This window comes from Ailuropoda melanoleuca, chromosome 1, assembly GCF_002007445.2.
Source record: "Ailuropoda melanoleuca isolate Jingjing chromosome 1, ASM200744v2, whole genome shotgun sequence".
NCBI classification, from domain to species: domain Eukaryota; kingdom Metazoa; phylum Chordata; class Mammalia; order Carnivora; family Ursidae; genus Ailuropoda; species Ailuropoda melanoleuca.
The window spans coordinates 68,321,889-68,342,239 of NC_048218.1; the positions used below are offsets into that span (position 1 = coordinate 68,321,889).

General features: G+C 41.8%; 3 protein-coding genes across 3 annotated transcripts in view; all 3 read right to left on the reverse strand.

Annotated features, from left to right (window-relative positions):
- RNF168 (ring finger protein 168) overlaps positions 1 to 9,998 on the reverse strand; it is a 46,984-nt gene extending 36,986 nt beyond the window's left edge. Inside the window, exons 1-2 of the mRNA XM_002916758.4 lie at positions 9,571 to 9,998; positions 9,015 to 9,351 (exon numbers count right to left, since the gene is read on the reverse strand). Coding sequence (XP_002916804.1) covers positions 9,015 to 9,315 — 301 coding nt within the window. The 5' untranslated portion in view covers positions 9,316 to 9,351; positions 9,571 to 9,998. The remainder of the gene's footprint in view (positions 1 to 9,014; positions 9,352 to 9,570) is intronic.
- Positions 9,999 to 13,582: 3,584 nt separating this feature from the next.
- On the reverse strand, positions 13,583 to 16,330 carry SMCO1 (single-pass membrane protein with coiled-coil domains 1). Its single transcript, XM_019796984.2, has 3 exons — positions 16,262 to 16,330; positions 14,986 to 15,161; positions 13,583 to 14,560 (listed from the first exon to the last, which is right to left on the reverse strand). The coding sequence occupies exons 1-3, from the start codon at positions 16,328 to 16,330 to the stop codon at positions 14,116 to 14,118; spliced, it is 690 nt and encodes a 229-aa protein (XP_019652543.2). The 3' UTR covers positions 13,583 to 14,115.
- Positions 16,331 to 19,679: 3,349 nt separating this feature from the next.
- Positions 19,680 to 20,351, reverse strand: part of WDR53 (WD repeat domain 53) — a 36,288-nt gene continuing 35,616 nt past the window's right edge. The window contains exon 5 of the mRNA XM_034660135.1: positions 19,680 to 20,158. Coding sequence (XP_034516026.1) covers positions 20,115 to 20,158 — 44 coding nt within the window. The 3' untranslated portion in view covers positions 19,680 to 20,114. The remainder of the gene's footprint in view (positions 20,159 to 20,351) is intronic.

Below are 20,351 nucleotides of genomic sequence, written 5' to 3' on the forward strand. Positions count from 1 at the left end.
CATTGTTGCTGGGATTAGAAAATAATACAACCATTTTGGAAAATGATAGTACATAGTTTCTTATACAACCAAGCATATACCTACTCTGAGCAATTCCAGTCCTAAGTATCTGCCAAGAAAAAATGAGAACACATGACCACAAAAAAACAAAACTATTACAAGAATCTTCACAGCAACTTTATTCCTAATAGCCCAAACCTGGAAACAGCTGAGGCACCATGAAATGGAGAACTGCCAACAAAGTATAACATAGTCAGGGCGCCTGGGTGGCTCAGCCATTAAGCGTCTGCCTTCGGCTGGGGCCATGGTCCCAGGGTCCTGGGATCGAGCCCCACATCGGGCTCCCTGCTCGGCAGGAAGCCTGCTTCTCCCTCCCACACTCCCCCTTGCTTGTGTTCCCTCTTTTGCTGTCTCTGTCAAATAAATAAAATAAAATCTTAAAAAAAAAAAGTATAACATAGTCAACCAGTAGGATGATACTAAAAAACAAAAAGAAATAAACTACTAATACCCACAAGACGAACCTCAAACATTATACTAAGTAAAGGAATCCTACGTGAAAGTATATACATTGCATAATTACTATTATAGGTTGAATTGTGTCCCCCAAAAAGATACATTGAAGTCCTAATACCTGTACTAAGAAAGGGACCTTACTGGGAAAGGGTTGTCGTGGATATAACTGAGTTCATATTGCAGTAGGGTGGGCCCTTTATGCAGTATCACTGGTGTCCTTATAAAAGAGGAGAGAGATACAGAGTGGACAGAGTCCTATAAAGACAGACACAGAGGGAGAATGCCATGTGACTATGGAGGCAGAGAATGGAGTTATGCAGCTGCAAGCCAAGGAATACCATGAACTATCAGGAACACCCACGAGCTAAGAGAAAGACATGAAAAAAGAGGGAAAAAAAAAAAAAGAAAGAAAGGCATGGAACCGATTCTCCTCTAGAGCCTTTAAGAGAACACGTCCCCAGGGGTCCCCAGGGGCGCCTGGGTGGCTCAGTCGTTAAGCCTGCCTTGGCTCAAGGTGTGATCCCTGCGTTATGGGATTAAGCCCCACGTCAGGCTCCTCTGCTGGGAGGCTGCTTCTTCCTCTCCCACTCCCCCTGCCTGTGTTCCCCCTCTCTCTGGCTATCTCTCTCTGTCAAATAAATAAATAAAATACTTAAAAAAAAAAAAAAAGAGAGAGAACACGTCTCGGCTGACACCTTGATTTTGGACTTCCTGACTCCAGAATTGTGGGAAAATAAATTTCTGTTAAGCCACCTAGTTTGTGGTACTTTATTATGTCAACACTAGTAAACTAATAGAATTCCCTGTATATGAAGATCTGGAAAAGGCAAACTCATTTATGGTGGGAAAAAATAAAAACACTGGTTGACTTACGGAGGATAGGGGTAGAGATTAACTGGAAAGGACATGAGGGTACCTTCAAGAGTGATGGTAATATTCCGTATTTTTATAAGGGTTCATGTTACAAAAGGTTATACATATGTGAACACTCAGTGAAGGTACAATTAAGATTTGTGTATTTCACTGCATGTAAATTTACATTAAAAGAAGAGTTTTATAAGCTAATATTGAGCCCTCAAATAAGGGAAAGTGAAATAAATGAAAAAATAAGATAGATGAAAGATCTGTGACACATCAAATATAAAAAAATACTGTCACGGGGCACCTGGGTGGCTCACTCTGTTAAATGTCTGCCTTTGGCGCAGGTCAAGATCCCAGGGTCCTAGGATCCAGTCCTGCATCGGGCACCCCAGCCGCAGGGAGTCGGCTTCTCCCTCTACCCCTCCCCTGGGGCTTGTATGCATGCTCACGCGCGCGCTCTCTCTCTCTCTCTCTCATATGCTCCCTCAAATAAAGAAAATCTTAAAAAAAAAAGAAAGAAAGAAAATGTTACAACACTATTCATAACAGCCCAAAATGCCCAACATCAATGGACATAAAATTTTTCATTTCTTTCACTATTTAATATCCATACAACATAGTACTGTACAGCAATGAAAACAAACTACATCACATAGATCATGGATCAATTTCCCAATATAACGGTGAGCTAAAGATGCTAGACACAAAATACAAGATGCCATATTTTAAAAGGTTCAGAACTGGTAAAAGCAATCTATGGTGCTACACATCAGGACAGTAGTTACAGGGATGGCAAGTGACTAGAGACTGGGCCACAAGGAGAACTCAGGAATTGTGCTTAAGTTCTGGGTCTTGACCTGAATGCTGGTTATATAGACATTTTCACTTCTAAAATTCACTGAACTTCAGGTTTACAATTCGTACACTCTTTTTTTTTTTTTTGCGAGAGAGGGAGAGGAGAGGGGGAGAGAGAGTGTGCAGGATCATGTGCACGTGCACCTGGACAGGGGAAAGAGGGGCAGAGGGAGAGGGAGAAACAGAATCCCGAACAGTCTCCACACCCAGCAGGAGCCCCGTGCAGGCTCCATCTCACCACCCTGAGATCATGACCTGAGCCGAAATCAAGAGTTGGACGCTTAACTGACTGAGCCACCCAGGAGCCCAATTTGTACACTTTTGTATGTATGTTATACTTCAATAGAATTTACGTGAAAAACAAAGCAAGGAGAATCAACCTCCAGAACAGTAAAGTGAAGAGATCTGTAGACTAGTTCTTCAACAAAACCACCACAACTGGAGAAAGGTATAAATAATCGGTCCAATAAAAATCCCTGGAAATTGTCCTAGGAACATACATCAAATGAAGAAATATTTCCCCCAAAATTTACTAAAGCTCAGTAAGAAAAATGAGAATTTTTGGCACTTGAGCCATAACCTTCTCCCAGCTAAACAAGAGGGAGGCTCCACTCCAAGTGGGGTGGCCAAGCCAGGGCTTCCTGTCTCCCCCACTCCTGGTAAAGAGCTACAGCATCCCTTTGGGAGAACAAACTGCCAACATGTCTTATCCCTTCCAGCTGCAGAGGCTGAATTCCAGGTAAGTGGACCTGAGAGAGTGTAGGGTCCCTTCCTCCATCCACTTCAAACACACAGAAGGGAAGCGTTACCCCCGGCACAGCAGGTAGAGAATACTAGGGCCCCAATTGCCCTCATCACAGCTCATTCATGGGGCAAAGGTTCTAGGGCTGGCAAGCCAATTAGACTGGAGGCTACTATGCCAGCCTACTGTCCTGTTCATAAAGAGAGAGGTAAGCCATTGTCTCTGGCTCTAGCTCTAGAACACGGACTCAGATTTAGCCCAGGGAAAGAGGCAGACCGTAAGAACTGAGAGCTCCAAAGATCTCCCGCAAAGAAAATGAGTTTATTTAGAACAGAATGTGGAGAAGTCCAAGCTTAACACCAGTCTGGGCACCTGGGTGGCTCAGTCAGTTAAGTGTCTGCCTTTGGCTCAGGTCATGATCCCAGGATCCTGGGATGGAGCCCTGCTTCTCCCTCTCCTTCTGCTCCTCCCCAACCCTCATGTTTTTTCTCTCTCTCTAGTATAAATACATAAAATCTTTATTAAAAAAAAAAAAAGAAAATAACACAAGTTTTAGTGGTAAGCACTTAAGAGAAGGCTGATGGAGTGCTGTCAGCAAAATGGCAGAGCAGGCAGCTCCAAGCTCTCATCCCTCCACAGAAACATCAAAAAACAAGTAGAAACTATCAGAGCCAACATCGTCTGTACTCTGAAAAACAATCAAAGGTTTACAGCAACCAAGAAAATGGCGAATCAAGAAAAAGGCAACTTCAAAATAGTAGGAAAGTTCTGTGGCATTTTTACTCTTGCCCCACCTCCTCCTCAGCGTAGTGTCAGTCTTGAAGGATACCCACATTCTCAGAATAGGACACTGGTTCCCATTCTGTAGGGGGTGGAGCATACCGAGGGCAAGACACATGCTCCAAAAACACGTGACAAGACCCCCAAACCTTCACCTTGGGCTGATCCCTAGGCTCAGTGCAAGCCTGGCTAAGGTTTGAAGGACCACCTCTGCACTGAGCCAACATTCCAAGACAAAAAGGTACTTTTTTGTTTTGTTTCTTTTTGTTGTTTTTTTAGGTCCTGAGATTCAAGGAAATCTGTCAAAACACTAACTGAACACAAGCTAAGGCAAAGAGACTTAGGTGACCACACACAACAAGGCACATAGTCTTGGCAAAAACAGTCTGGGAAACTTAGTGAATAAATGGAGTATAACAGCCTTCAACAATCAAAAAAATGGTGAACTCTGGGAAAAGGGAAGAATCTGACTTCCAGCATCACTACATTCAAACGTCCAATTTTCTGGGGGCAGGGAGTGGGGGATTGGGATAGGCTGGTGATAGGTATTAAGGAGGGCACATATTGCACAGTGCACTGGGTGTTATATACAAATAATGAATCATGGAACGCTACATCAAAAACTAAGGATATACTGTATGGTGACTAACATAACATAATAAAAATTATTTAAAAAAAAAACGAGGAAAAAAATGAAAAAAAAAAAAAAACCAAAGAACAAAATGTCCCACAAATGTCCAATTTTCTCAAAAAAAAGAAAAAATCACGAGGCATACAAAGAAACAAGAAAGTATGGACAATTCGAAAGAACAAGATAAATTAACAGAATCCATTTCTGAGGGGGTCCAGACATCAGATTTACTACTTAAAAACTTTAAAAAAGACATTTTATCAACAATGCACTGGGAAAACTGGATATCCACATTTAAAAATTGAAGATGGACACTTACCCTATCCCACATTTAAAAAATTAACTCCATATGGATTAAAGACCTAAGTATAAGACCTAAAACCATAAAGTTCCTAGAAGAAAACAGAGAAAAAGCTTTATGACATTGAAATTTAGCAATGATTTCTTAGATATGACACCAAAACCATAAGAAACAAAACAAAAATAGACAAATAGGACTACATCAAACTTAAAAAATTTCTGTGCATCAAAGGACACAATCAGCAGAGTGAAATGGCAACCTATGGTATGGAAGAAAATATTTGCAAATCATATCTGATAAGGAGTTAACAACTAGAATATGTAAAGAACACCAACAACTCAATAATAACAAAAAAACAAATAACCCAATTAAAAAATGAGCAAAAAAAAGACCTGAATAAACATTTCTCCAAAAAAGATATACAAATGGACAAAAAACACATAAAAAGATGTTCAATATCATTAGTCATTAGAGAAATGCAAATCAAGACTACAATGACATAGTTATCTCATACCCATTGGGATGGCTCCATTTAAAAGAAATAAAACACNTTTCTCCAAAAAAGATATACAAATGGACAAAAAACACATAAAAAGATGTTCAATATCATTAGTCATTAGAGAAATGCAAATCAAGACTACAATGACATAGTATCTCATACCCATTGGGATGGCTCCATTTAAAAGAAATAAAACAAACAAACAAACCAACCCCAGAAAGTAAGAAAGTAACAAGTGCTGACAAGGATATGGAAAAATGCAGTCCTTGCACATTGCTGGTGGGAATGTAAGAGTGCAGGCTATGGAAGAGTATGGCAGTCTCTCAAAAAAAACATCCCATAGAATTAACATATGATCCAGCAATTCCCTCCTGGGTACATACTCAAAGGAGGTGAAGCAGGAACTCAAAAAAATACTTGTACACCACTGTTCATAGCAGCATTATTCACAATAGCCAAAAGGTAGAAGTAACCCAAGTGTCCACTGATGAATAAACAAAATGTGGCAAATACAGTCAATGGAATATTATTCAGCCACGGAAAGNCGGAAAGGAATGAAATTTTTTTTTTTTTTTTTTTTTTTAAGCAGGCTCCACACTGGGCATGGAGCCCAACGAGGGGCTCGAACTCACAATACTGAGATCAAAACCTGAGCTGAGATGAAGGGCTGGATGCTTAACCAACTGAACCACCCAGGTGCCCCAGAAAGGAATGAAATTCTAACACATGCTACAATATGGATGAACCTGGAAGACATCTAAGTGAAATAACCCAGGTACAAAAGGACAGATACTTACTATGATTTTACTTATATACCTAAAGTGGTCAAATTCATAGAAACAAGAAGTAGGATGCTGGTTAAAAGGGCTGGGGGGAGAGGGAACTGGGGAGTTACTATTGAATGGGTATGGAGTTTCAGTTTGGGAAGATGAAAGAGTTCTGGAGATGTATGTTGGTGATGATTGTACACCGGTGTGACTGTACTTAATGCCACTGAACTGTACACTTAAAAATGGTGGGGGGGAAAAAAAAAGGGGCACCTGGGTGGCACAGCGGTTAAGCGTCTGCCTTCGGCTCAGGGCGTGATCCCGGCGTTATGGGATTGAGCCCCACATCAGGCTCCTCTGCTATGAGCGTGCTTCTTCCTCTCCCACTCCCCCTGCTTGTGTTCCCTCTCTCGCTGGCTGACTCTATCTCTGTCGAATAAATAAATAAAATCTTTAAAAAAAAAAAAATGGTGGGGGGCGCCTGGGTGGCTCAGTCGTTAAGCGTCTGCCTTTGGCTCAGGGCGTGATCCCGGCGTTCTGGGATCAAGCCCCACATCAGGCTCCTCTGCTGGGAGTCTGCTTCTTCCTCTCCCACTTCCCCTGCTTGTGTTCCCTCTCTCGCTGGCTGTCTCTATCTCTGTCAAATAAATAAATAAAATCTTTAAAAATGGTGGAAATGGCAAATTTTGTGATATACTTTACCACAATTAAAAAGACACAGATACTAAGATACCACTTCACACCTACGAGGATGGCTATTTAAAAAATAAAAATAACACCAAAAAAACCAGAAGATAGCAAGTGTTGGTGAGAACGTGGAGAAACTGGAACCATTATACATTGCAGGTGGGAATGCAGAATAGCACAGCCCTGTGGAAAAGTTCAGCAGTTCCTCGAAAAGTTAAACACAGAATTACCATACAAGGGGCGCCTGGCTGGCGCAGTCGTTAAGCGTCTGCCTTCGGCTCAGGGCGTGATCCCAGTGCTCTGGGATCAAGCCCCACATCAGGCTACTCTGCTAGGAGCCTGCTTCTTCCTCTCCCGTTCCCCCAGCTTGTGTTCCCTCTCTCACTGGCTGTCTCTCTCTGTCAAATAAATAAATAAAATCTTTAAAAAAAAAAAAATTACCATACGAGGGACGCCTGGGTGGCTCAGTCACTTAAGCGTCTGCTTTCAGCTCAGGTCAGGATCTGGGAGTGCTGGGATCGAGTCCTGCATCAGGCTCCTTGCTCAGTGGGAAGCCTGCTTCTCCCTCTGCCTGCTCTGCCTGCTCTGCCTGCAGCTCTCCCTGCTTGTGCTCTGACAAATAAAATCTTTAAAAAAAAAATTAACCTTTCTACCTTTATTTAAAAAAAAAAAATGACCATATGATCCAGCACTTCTACTCCTAGGTACATACACAAAAGAACAGGAAATGTTCAAATACTTATACATGAATATTTATATCAGTACTATTCAAACAGTCAAAAGATGGAAATTCAAATGTCCACCAACGGATGAAGAGATAAACAAAATATAATACAATCCATAAAATAAAATATTACTCAGTTCTACGAAGAAATGAAGGACTGATACAAACTATAACTGTGTATAACCTTGGAAACATGAAGTGAAAGAAATCAGACACATAGATCACATACTGCATGAATACACTTGTATGACAAATCTGGAACAAGCAAATTCATAGACACAAAGTCGACAGAAACTTGGGAAGAAAGGGTGGGAAAGGCGAAGAATGGAGAGTCACTACCTAATGGTTAAAGAATTTGGGGTGATGAAAAAGTTCTGGAGGGGCGCCTGGGTGGCTCAGTCGTTAAGTCTGCCTTCGGCTCAGGGCGTGATCCCAGCGTTCTGGGATCAAGCCCCGCATCAGGTTGCTCCACTGGGAGCCTGCTTCTTCCTCTCCCACTTCCCCTGCTTGTGTTCCCTCTCTCGCTGGCTGTCTCTCTCTGCCAAATAAATAAATGAAATCTTAAAAAAAAAAAAAAAGTGTCTGCCTTCAGCTCAGGTCATGATCCCAAGGTCCTGGGATGGAGTCCTGCATCAGGCTCCCTGCTCAGGGGGGAGTCTGCTTCTCCCTCTTCCCCCACTCCCCCACCGGCTTGTGCTCTCTCTCTCAAATAAATAAAATATATTTTTAAAAAGTTTTGGAAACACAGTGATGATGGTTGTACATTGTGAATATAACTAATGCCATTGAATTTTGCACTTAAAATGGTTAAAATGGCAAATTTTATGCTATATATATTTTTCCACAATTTTGAAAAAACTAATGATGTGAAATATCAAAACCAGTGAATTGTACACTTTAAATATATCAATTCTATGTGCAGATATCAATAAAACAGTTTTAATAAAGTGTAACTACTACTGAAAACATCACTAAAATGGCAAATTTGTCATACATATTTAGCACAATATAAGTAATTCCCCAAAAAAGGCAAGTACACCAGAGAACAGGCACCATATTCAAAGCCTAGACAAGAAACACTGCCGTGGCCTATAGATCACCTAAGTGTGCTAGAGTCAAGTCTACAAGGTGGAGGGATTTAAATAAGAATAAATGAACTAGAGGGACCTGGTCACTGAACGCTATTTGAAGCTCACTGCATGCTTCAGGGGAAGACTTAAATAAATGGAGATGTAGTGCTGTAGTCAAGTAAGTTAAAAAAAATAAATGAAAGCAAAAGAAATAGTAATACAGGAATCCAGTACTTTCCGTCCTGGGGTTGCTCTACTGACTGACTACTGCTCATCTGTGAATATTTATATACCTTTCACATGACTGAAGGCGCTACGTGGGCCATTCTTCTGGGTTTGTTTCTTTGTTGTCATTTTTAACCCCCCAAAAACAACTGAACACAGCCTGGGCATTCTAACAATGAACAAAATCTTAGCATCGCACTCAATCAACATTTAGGGGCCCATAAAACCCAAATCCCTGAGGAAAATTTAGACAAATATTAATCGGCTTTTTATTCTTTTCGAAAATGGATTAGTGGTCATTCGCTTTTTAAAGGATTTTGGTTTTTCAGACAACACGCACGCTGAGTTTTACTCACCGATTTCCTCTGATTCCTGCCCAGAGACTCTAAGCTTGCATTCCTTTGGATAGTGTTTTTGGATTATATCCCACAGTTCCATGTTGACAAGAGAATTTCTTCGGGTATGGTACCGGGCCCACGAAGAGACCCGGCGGCGACAGAAGGGACAGCATAAACTTGCCTTTTCGACCGTCGATTGGAAGCATGGGTTACAGAGCGTGTGGTTACAAGGCAGTGTTATGGGCTCGATTAGGATTTCCACACAGATGCGGCACTGGCATTCTGACAAGGAGGGGATGGCGCTTTTGGGTACAGCCATTTGAATATGCTAAAAAGGCATACTCAACATCAATACCTGAAAGAGAAAGAATCTTATTTCCGGCCCAACTACGGAGAAAGGAAATTAACACCTCTGTGTTTAAATATTATGCCCAGCAGCGTTTCAGAATTCAAGGACTGGGAGCATCACATAACGTCTTGAAGCAAAAAGGCGCTCTGCCATCCAGGGAAACAGGACTACTCTGGAAGGCGGCGTATTTGTCCATGTTTAAGACAAATGGGTAAGGAAACGAACCTTTCCGTCGGGAGACCGGGGCTGCTCCGAGGCATTAGCACAGCCGTTGCGGCAAGGCTGGCAGTGCACTCCAGCTCTCCCGCGCGGCAGGAAGTTCGCGCCAAGTTCACCTCCTCCCTCTTACCAACTGAGGGTGCTCCCTTAGCTCCGGGCAGCCAAGCCCGAGGCCGCCCAGGCGCGAAGCTTCGGGGCCTCAGCTCCGCGAAGAACACTGTTTCCGCCCGGACGCCGGGCTGAGCCGAAGCAGGACTTCCCTTTTACCGTTGTCGTGGCAGCAGCACGCGAACCCCCCCGTTCCAGCTTTCGTGCACCCTGGCCGTTTCCCGGAGCTCTGCGCCCACAGCCCCCTTCCTTCTGTCAGCCCAAAATACCTAATCTTAGCAGTGGTGCCGTAGCAACCCGACAAGGGCTAGTGACGTCACAACTGCCCACCCAAACGGCCCCTCCCACTCAGAGAACCGCCCAAAGGCCGACACAGCTGTCGTTCAGAGGGGTGGGACTTCCGGTCCGATGAGCGCGGCCCGTCGGGCCCCGCCCCTCTCTGGGCGCGGCAGAAGGCCCTCCCCTTGTGTTGCAGTACTTTTTGCTGCGGCTACGCCTGAGTGTCGTGTCGTTGGTCTCTGGCAGAAAAAGGGAAGCCTCAAGACAAATTAAAGACCAGAAATTTTAAAAATCCTTCCCTCTTCCTTTTTTTAGATTTTATTTATTTATTTGACACAGAGAGACAGCCAGTGAGAGAGGGAACACAAGCAGGGGGAGTGGGAGAGGAAGAAGCAGAANTATTTATTTATTTGACACAGAGAGACAGCCAGTGAGAGAGGGAACACAAGCAGGGGGAGTGGGAGAGGAAGAGCAGACTCCTAGCGGTGGAGCCCGAAGTGGGACTCGATCCCAGAACGCTGGGAACGCTGGCAAATGCTTAATGACTGCGCCACACAGGTGCCCCTAAAAATCCTTCCCTTTTCTTAAAATTCTACTCCTCAGACTACTTTTTAGTTTCTGCTATCTTGTACCAAACCTCTTAGGTCGCTTTCTAGAGTTCTTAGGAAAGCATTTCCTAGGTTGATGTCCAAGAAAGGATGTGGTCAGAGAATCCGCAAACTTGTTAAAATTTAACACGCGCTGCCACAGCCTTTTCCAACCCACCCCTTCTAAGTCTGAGGCTCAGAGATAGGTGGTTTTAGGATTGCCTTCCCTTCTAAGTGCTGTCCAAAACTGACCTTTTGTGCTCTGGGGCCGAAATAGGTAAGGCGAAGACTTAGAGCTTGGGTATGAAGAAGGAAGATAGTTCATTGCTTTGCCAGGCAAAGGAGGCTGCAGCAGGCTGATTGATGCCTCCAAGACTGCGAGCCCGGCCAGGGCAAAAGGCCGAGGAGTTTCATAGGAAATTACAGGACCTAGGCAGCTTCGACAGGAATCTGGTACGTGCTGCCCCCACGTTTCTTATGTTTTCGAGGTGGTCTCGTGACTAGCACTGCCATGGGCCGTCCAAGTCTTGTTACTAAGTATCAACATCTGTACCCAGTTCTTGGAACAAAAGATTCTACAGAAAAACAAGTGAAAGGGAGGGGGAGGCCTCAAGAAAGAGGAAGAGAAACACTTGTTTAGTTTAAAGTGAAGATTTGCTGAAGGATTAGTGTGTCCATCTTAATTTCCATCCATTCTTTATTTTTTTTAAATTTTTTATCATATTATTCTTTTTAAAATTATTATTATTTGTTTCAGGGGTACAGGTATGTGATTCATCCGTCTTATATAACACCGAGTGCACATTACAACACATACTCTCCCCAGTGTCCATCACTGGTCCACCCCATCCCCCAACCCCCCTCCCCTCCAGCAACCCTCAGTTTGTTTCCTAAGATTTAAGAGTCTCTTATGGTTTGTCTCCCTCTCTGGTTTTGTCTTGTTTCACTTTTTCCTCTTTCCCTATGATCCTCTGCCTTGTTTCTTAAATTCCACATATCAGAGAGATCATTTGATAATTGTCTCTCTCTGATTGACTAATTTTGCTTAGCATGATACCCTCTAGTCGAATGCAACTGATTTCCGTGCATTGATTTTATATCCTGCCACTTTACTGAATTCCTGTATGATTTCTAGCAATTTCAGGGTGGAGTCTTTTGGTTTTTCCACCATGTCATCTGCAAAGAGTGAGAGTTTCACTTCTTTGCCAATTCGGATGCCTTTTATTTCTTTTTGTTGTCTGATTGCTGAGACCAGGACGTCTAGTACTATGTTGAACAACAGTGATGATAGTGGACATCCCTGCCCTGTCCCTGACCTTAGGGGAAATGTTCTCAATTTTTCCCCATTGGGAATGATACTCACTGTGGATTTTTCATAAATGGTTTTTATGATACTGAGGTATATCCTTACACTGTTAAGAGTTTTTTTTTTTTTTAAGATTTTTATTTGTTTGTCAGAGAGAGAGCACAGCAGAGAAAGTGGTAGGGAGAGGGAGAAGCAGACTCCCCACTGAACAAGGATCCTGATGCGGTCGATACTCTATCCTAGGACCCTGGGAACGTGACCTGAGCTGAAGGCAGATGCTTAACCAACTGAGCCACCCAGGCACTATTAAGCATTCAGCTACGATCTCGTGGCTGACATCCAAATCTTGTGCTTTCAGACCGTAGTTTAAAATCTTAATTCATCCTAATGAGTTACTTTGTTGTTTTGCCTACTTGAAGGATCAATTCATTGTGCTTCCTCCAGGAAGTATTCCTCAATCACACAGTGATAACCTTCCTCTGAACTCACCCAATCTTGTATTGCCTAGTGATAGTGGTTTTTATTGTAGTCTTATTATTTAACTACTGCATTTTGATTTCTGTGTTCAGGTAGATAGGTCTATGTAATGGATGCATTTTATGTGTTTACTCAGATTTCCTTGGCCTTGTTTACTTTTGGCACCCACAGTCCCTTGCTCTGCTGGAAGCTGACCAGTTGCATTTCTAGAATCTTTGACCCTTCCTTTCACTTCTGGACTCCAATAAAACACTGCACTGAACAAGGCAGGCACTGGCTTCCCACGGCTGCTGGCAGGGCTTAAATGATGCATCCTGGAAGTATGTTGGGGGGCGGCGGTCACTCCCCATGGAACAAACTTTGGCCAACTGAAAACAGTAGACTAAGTAAGCATGACAGAGAAATTTCCTTTCCATCTTTCTTTCTAGGCATGGTTTCTCCAAACAGTGTGTCTGGAGAAGGACAAGACAGTGCGGGTTTTTTTTTTTTTTCAAGATTTTATTTTTAAGTAATCTCTACATCCAACGTGGGACTCAGACTTACAACCTTGAGATCAAGCGTTGAATGTTCTACCAGCTGCACCAGCCAGATGCTCCAAGACTGAGTGCATTTATCTACCAAGCACACTGCTGTGTCTCCTGGCTCATTTTCAAAGAAGGGCCAGCAAGGTAACACATCATACTGTATTAACTTTGAATCCTCTGCCTAACTCCTTCCAGAGTGTTACCTCTTTTTGGTTAATCTGAATTTGTACCTCCGAAATAAAGCATAAACACTTAACCTTTACCTGGCAGACAGGGTCCACATTTTTAAACGTTTCTGTTATTCCCAGCACCTAGTACATGGCATTTGGTATTCAACAAAGTTTTTAAAATTTTTAAAAGGTTTTTAAGTAATTTCTATATCCAATAGAAATTTCTATATCTGGGGCGCCTGGGTGGCGCAGCGGTTAAGCGTCTGCCTTCGGCTCAGGGCGTGATCCCGGCATTGTGGGATCGAGCCCCACATCAGGCTCCTCTGCTATGGGCCTGCTTCTTCCTCTCCCACTCCCCCTGCTTGTGTTCCCTCTCTCACTGGCTATCTCTATCTCTGTTGAATAAATAAATAAAATCTTAAAAAAAAAAAAAAAAGAAATTTCTATATCCAACCTACAGCTCCGAGATCAAGAATCACATGCTCTATCAACTGAGCCAGCCAGGTGCCCCAATAAATGTTTTAATACAAGTCAATGTATAAGAGTTCCCTTTCCGGTGTAAAGTAACTATGGTAGTGTACCAGAGAGAAAATGCACAACATATAATATATATTAGGTGTTTTTATTGGGGTTTTTTTGTCTTTTAGTATATAGTACATTCACATGGTTCAAAATTCAAAATGTACAAAACAGATTAACAGTAAAAAGAATTCCTCCTACCTTTGACCCCTAGTCTCTTTGTTTTTTTTCTTAGACAACCAATGTTCTTACTTTCTAATGTATCTCTTCGGAAGAAGCTTATGAAGTTTATGGATATATTTTTTAAGCTTGTGTGTGTGTGTGTATTTGTTTTTGCCCTTTATTTCCACTTAACAATATATAGGAAATGTTTTAAAGGAATACATCTTGGTGATAGCTCCATAGCTTTTTCATTTTCTTTATTGCTACACAGAAAGTATCCATCCTATCAATTTATCATATTTTATTTAAAGTTCCCCTCACTTTTGCTGTAAAAATAAGCCTGTAATAAATTGCACATACATCTTTTTTCCCCATTTGCAAGATAAACTACTACAAGTAGAATCTCTTGGTCATCAAAGTTAGTTTCTGACTGATGGTATCAGCTCTTTCAGGGATGACTTTTGCTCTTCGGGGGCCCTAACTGCTTTCCCCTTCTCAATGACCTGAACAGCCCTCAGCAAACCATCCCGCAGAGCCTGATTGTTTACCATGTTAGTGATCAGGAAAGCGACGTCCCTGATATACATCCTCCTCACTTTAGCACCATAGTGTTCTGCCTTGTTACCGTGTGCAATAAAGAAGGTACAAAGTGCTGTGATATCTCCTTCTTGCAGTCCACACTCCTCCAGAACAGACTCCCACACAACCCTAATGCGCTGGTTCTTGACTTTTCGTCTCAGGACAGAGGCTAAGGTGGGAAGCCCTCTCACCAGGTCTGGCAGCTTCTCAAGCACACGAGTGTGCAAGCAGAAGAGTACTTCAATGACGTAGCTGTATAAAATATTCAGTTCCATTGGAGTGAATCTACAAAAGATGTGGAGAGCTTCTTAATCCGTAGAACTCCCTATGTACAAACATAGAATGAATTCTACTAGGGTACAAACCCACTAGAAGAACCAGCTGTTGTATTTTAGAAAATATTTTAGAAAAAGGGCCTGCACTACACCGATAGCTTAGTTCTCGGGCCACTCACACCACAAATTCCTCCACAGCAGAGGAGTTCCGTCACCCATCTCTGTGTTTGTGAGACATTGGCAAACAAGAGACACTGTGATGAGATGTATATGGCAGTGCCGGCGTATGAACAGGTGCTCAAATTAATCGTTTTTGAATGAATTAACCTTAAAAAAGATGATTTCTTCACAATCCATTGAAATTCAAGTTTAGAATGACCACTGCAAGCTCTCGCAAAGTCACAAAATTCCACTGGTTTCTCATTGGATACTCACTTGGGTGCCAGGACTGCCGTCCACAGCTCATCTTGGGCTGCCTGGCTTGCCAAGGCCTTGCTATGCTGTTCAAATCTCTGGGTCAGACTATCCTTGGTGAAGTCCAGTTCTTTAAACTGTGCTTCTAAGGCTTGGAGTCTGTGGTCTACTCTATAGGATAAAAGAATCAAGGGGGACTTTAGGACAAGGGACAAAGGTTTTGCCTTAAGATAAGGCTCTAGGGGCGCCTGGGTGGCACAGCGGTTAAGCGTCTGCCTTCAGCTCAGGGCGTGATCCCTGCATTATGGGATCGAGCCCCACATCAGGCTCCTCCGCTATGAGCCTGCTTCTTCCTCTCCCACTCCCCCTGCTTGTGTTCCCTCTCTTGCTGGCTGTCTCTATCTCTGTCAAATAAATAAATAAATAATCTTTAAAAAAAAAAAGATAAGGCTCTAATACATTGTTTATAANTTGTTCCCTCTCTTGCTGGCTGTCTCTATCTCTGTCAAATAAATAAATAAAAAATCTTTAAAAAAAAAAAAGATAAGGCTCTAATACATTGTTTATAACCACTATTAATTTGGGTAGCTATTTAAATTTAAGATTATGAACAGATGTTGCTATTTGCTGTTCTCTCCAGCCTTCATCCCAGGTCCCAATTCCTTATATTGCCAAACTTTTTAATTGTCTGATTATTTGAGTATCTGCCATGTCTTGATTTTGGATTGTACTTTATACTTTCAAAAGTGTTTTAGGGACACCTAGCTGGCTGAGTCAGTGGAGCCTGCAACTCTCAATCTCAGGGTCATGAGTTCAAGCCCTACATGGGTGTAAAGATTACTAAAAAATTAATAAACTTTACAGATAAAGGAATTGAGCCTCCAAAAGATTGAGACTTAATGTCATAGCTACCTAGTGCTGGGACCACTATTTAATAAGGTGCATTTCTCTACTCTATTCTGACTGCCCAAATCCTATCCAACCTTCAAGGATAAGCTCACTTTCCACTGCTTGCTTGAATCCCCTAACCTTTCTGCCTAGAGATCACCTTGCTGACTTAATTTTCACAGGGACTGCCTCCACTAATTTTTAGAGTTAGCATTTCATGAATGAAATTGTAAGCTGTTGGAGGGAGGGAATCAGAGACTATTCCTGGGACATCTTTATCTGTCCCCTAATACCTAGCAAAGGCCTTAGACAGAAGTAATTAAACACGTCTCATTCGCGATATGAATGAGTTGTTGAGCTGTGCAACCCAACAAGGGCATTTTGGGTAGCTCTGAACAGCCTTACTCACCAGGGGGCGCTGTGGCACCAGAATTATGTCAAACTGAATCAGAGAACTGGAAACAACCACACAGCTCATTGCCTGAACGCCCCCACAATTGTTTTCCATGAAGGAAGTGATACACAAATACACATACCACTTCCCTGAGCTTCTATGTCCCCAGTGACCTCAATCCTCTTATAGTCCTTGACCATCTTTTCTTCTTTGTCCTTACTTTATCTGAAGGCTAATTCAGCTTCAGGTACCACATCTCTCCTGAGCTCTAGACCTGTAACTTTTAACTATGTTTTGAGCATCTCCACCTGGAGGGAGACGTCAAACTCAACTGTCCTAAACTGAACCTGCTAACTACCCCCCTCCCCCATCATCAGAAATTACTATGGTGGCATTCTCTCACTGTTTTGGATTTTTTTTTTTTTAAGATTATTTATTTATTTATTTCACAGAGATAGACAGCCAGCGAGAGAGGGAACACAAGCAGGGGGAGTGGGAGAGGAAGAAGCAGGCTCATAGCAGAGGAGCCCGATGTGGGACTCGATTCTGGAACGCCGGGATCACACCCTGAGCCAAAGGCAAACGCCTAACAACTGCGCTACCCAGGCGCCCCTTGGATATTTTATTTACATATAGATAAGGCCCGCTATGAAATGTATGATGTTTCATAGGAGTGTAAGCCTGCAGGGCCTAATATGCCGGCAGTTTCTGTCTGCATGTCAAAAAATGTCATCTGGCATGCTGTTTGTATTAACTTTGACCCCTTTAAGACTGTATTACTTATAGGTCATCTCTAGCTTGAACTCTAAGAGAGGAACTCTAGCTTGTCGGTCAGTATAAAAGTTCACAATTGTTAACAGTTTTTTGGAAGCATCTCACCAAAAGGGATTCCCACACCATTCCAAATAAATCCTAAACCACATGTCTGCAAATCCAAATCTGTTTTCTATTACAATTGCCCAGCTTAGTGATATCACCATCTCTTCAATTGCTTGAACTAGAAATCTCAGAATAATTTTTACCTTTTTTTTCCCCTTCCTCTCCATTATTGCCTCTAAACTATCCCTTCCTCTCCATCACCACTAAACCGGTTAATAACTATCTTTCACTTTAACCTAGGATTACAGTAGCCTAACTGAATCCTTTCTTTCAATTTCTGCTACCTCTAATCCATCCTCTAGAAATATGCTTCTTTCTTTTTTAAAGATTTTTTTTTAAATTTATTTATTTGTCAGAGAGAGAGAGCACAAGCAAGGAGAGCGGCAGGCAGAGGGAGAAGCAGGCTCCCCACTGAGAAAGGAGCCCAATGCGGGACTCAATCCTAGGACCCTGGGATCATGACCTGAGCCGAAGGCAGACGCTGAACGGACCAAGCCACCCACACGTCCCCAGAAATATGCTTCTAAAACATAATTCTGATCATGTAACTCAACTGGTTATCTATGTTGTCCATTGATACAGTTAGAGCCAAATTGGATATCCTCAGGAGGATAAACAAAGAAAGCCCTTAACCCTTTGCTCCCATCTTCTGCCAGTTCTCTCGTATCTTAGTCACGAATCATGTGAGACATCTAGCCTCTGACTGATTCCAGGCTTCTGTGGCTTCCAGGTACTTTTCCTCACGCCAGAATTTCTTCCCATATTTTTCTTTCGCATAACCTTTTACTCACACTTTAAGATTCAGCTTAAATATTTCTCTCTGAAGGGTTCCTTTTCCTAGTATAAAATCCTTTCTTCATGTTCTCATGGCCCTTTAGGAATATCATCATCATCATGTCAATCACATTAAATTCTAAGTCTTTTTGAATACTGCTGTTATCCCTACAGGCTTTGAGCTCCTTGAGGACAGAAACCATATTTTACTTATTTTGTATACCTAGAATATAGCACATGCATTAATTGAATGGAATTCACCTGGGAGTAATTTTTATTATTAATTTATATATATTTTTAACCTGGAAGACTTAAACCACTTTAAATTCTAATTAGCTTGTCTATAGTTCTTTGCCTGTTTTTATTCTTTATTCTTCTCTTACCCATCTTCCCAGAAAAGCAGACAATGCTTGCTCCCTCCCTGTAGCCCTTAGCAACCTTTTCATTGCCTCCTTCAAGGATGTGGTTTCATTGTTCATCTTCTTAAGGCAAAATGAAAGGAAACAAAACAAGGAAAACAAAAACCTAATGGAGGTTTGAATCCAGGGTTTTCTGCTGTCTTCCTCTCAGCAACAGGCAGCAGCAGTATGAGTATTTGATCTAAATTTTGCCTGAAAGGTCACTCAGTCCAAGAAGCTTTTAATAGCTTGCACATCCAAATATAGTTTCAAAGAACTGATCGTGTGAGCACAGGTGTCCTAGAACGCACTATAATATTTGCTTTTGTAAAATAAGCCATAGTACATCAACATAGCAAAACAATCAGATGTGATCGTGGCTCTATGTGTATTTCAATAAATGTATATATGGATATACAAATATATACATATAAAAGGATTAAATTTGATGGAAATATTACTCTCAAATGTTAACAACTTAATTATTCTATTATAATCTAAATTAGGTTTAAAGACATCCCCAGACCTTTTATGATGTATTTTATCAATGCTAAAAATCTAATCACCCTTAGAAACTAATAAATATTTATTGAGAGTTTCTAGTATTAGATTAAGTATTGAAAATAAAAACAGACAGGGGCGCTTGGGTGGCTCAGTCAGTTAGATGTCCAGCTCTTGATTTCAGCTCAGGTCATGAACTTGTGAGATTGAGCCCCACACTGGGTGTGGAGCCTGCTTAAGATTTTCCCTCTCTCTGTCATGCTGTCTCTCTCTCTCTAAAAATACATACATACGTACATGCATGCATAAATACATAAATAAGAAAATAAAAACAGACATAAAACAGGATCCCTGAATTCAATGTGTTGAAACCCTAATTGGGAAGACAGGACATAGACTTAAAAAGAAAATGTATATAAAATGTTGTGCACCAAATAGGTACAGACCATAAAAATCACAGATGAGAGAGTAAGTCACTAAAGGCTTAGATAATTGAGAAATGCTAACATTGAAGGTAGAATTTGGGGTTAGGTTTAAAGGAAATGTAGGTCTTTGATTATCAGAGAAGACAGAGAAAGATATTACAAACTGGAGTAATGTGAGCACAATTACAAAAGCAAGGTCCATGATGTAGTCAGGAAACAATGATATGCCTTATGCAAAAAATTCATGTGAGGAAAAGAAAAATAACAACATTTAATATTTTAATATGTATGTATGTATTTGCCAGAGAGAGTGAGAGCACACAATCAGGGGGAACAGCAAAGGGAGAGGGAGAAGCAAGCTCCCTGCTGAGCAGAGAGCCTGCCACGGGGCTCCATCCCAGGACCCCAGGATCATGACCTGAGCTGAAGGCAGATGCTTAACCACTAAGCCACCCAGGCGCCCCTGAATAAATAAGACAAAAAAACACCAAAAAAATTTAACCACTTTTTACCATTTTTAAGTGGAGGGTTCTATGGCATTAAGCACATTTACCCTGTCGCCCAACCAACCACCACCACCAGCCTTCTCCAGAACATTCTCATCTTCCCCAGCTGAAACTCTATACCCATTAAATGCCAACTCCACATTCTGCCTTCTCCTTACTCCCTGAAACCACCATTTCACTTTTTCGTCCCTATGAATTTAAGTCCTCTAGGTCCTCATATAAGCGGAATTGTATATTTGTCCTTTTGTAACAGGGAAGAAAGCTTTTCTGGTGACAAAAAACACATAGTAGAAATGGTCTGTCTTCATTCGTCATATTGTTGAATCTTCACGTAACGCCTGGTACTGCAACAGTCACCCTTTTATGACCATGAGGGGAACCAGCCTCAGTGAGCAAGCCAGGACAGCAGAGCAGAGAGATGAAAAAAACCTGTCACAATGGAAAGTAGTATGAAAGATCCTCAAAAACTTAGAACTGGAAATCATATGATTCAGCAATCCCACTTCAGGGGCTATATTTTTTTTAAAAAAGAGGATGTTGAAGAGGCATCTGTACTTTTTTTTTTTTTTAAGATTTTATTTATTTATTTGACAGAGATAGAGACAGCCAGCGAGAGAGGGAA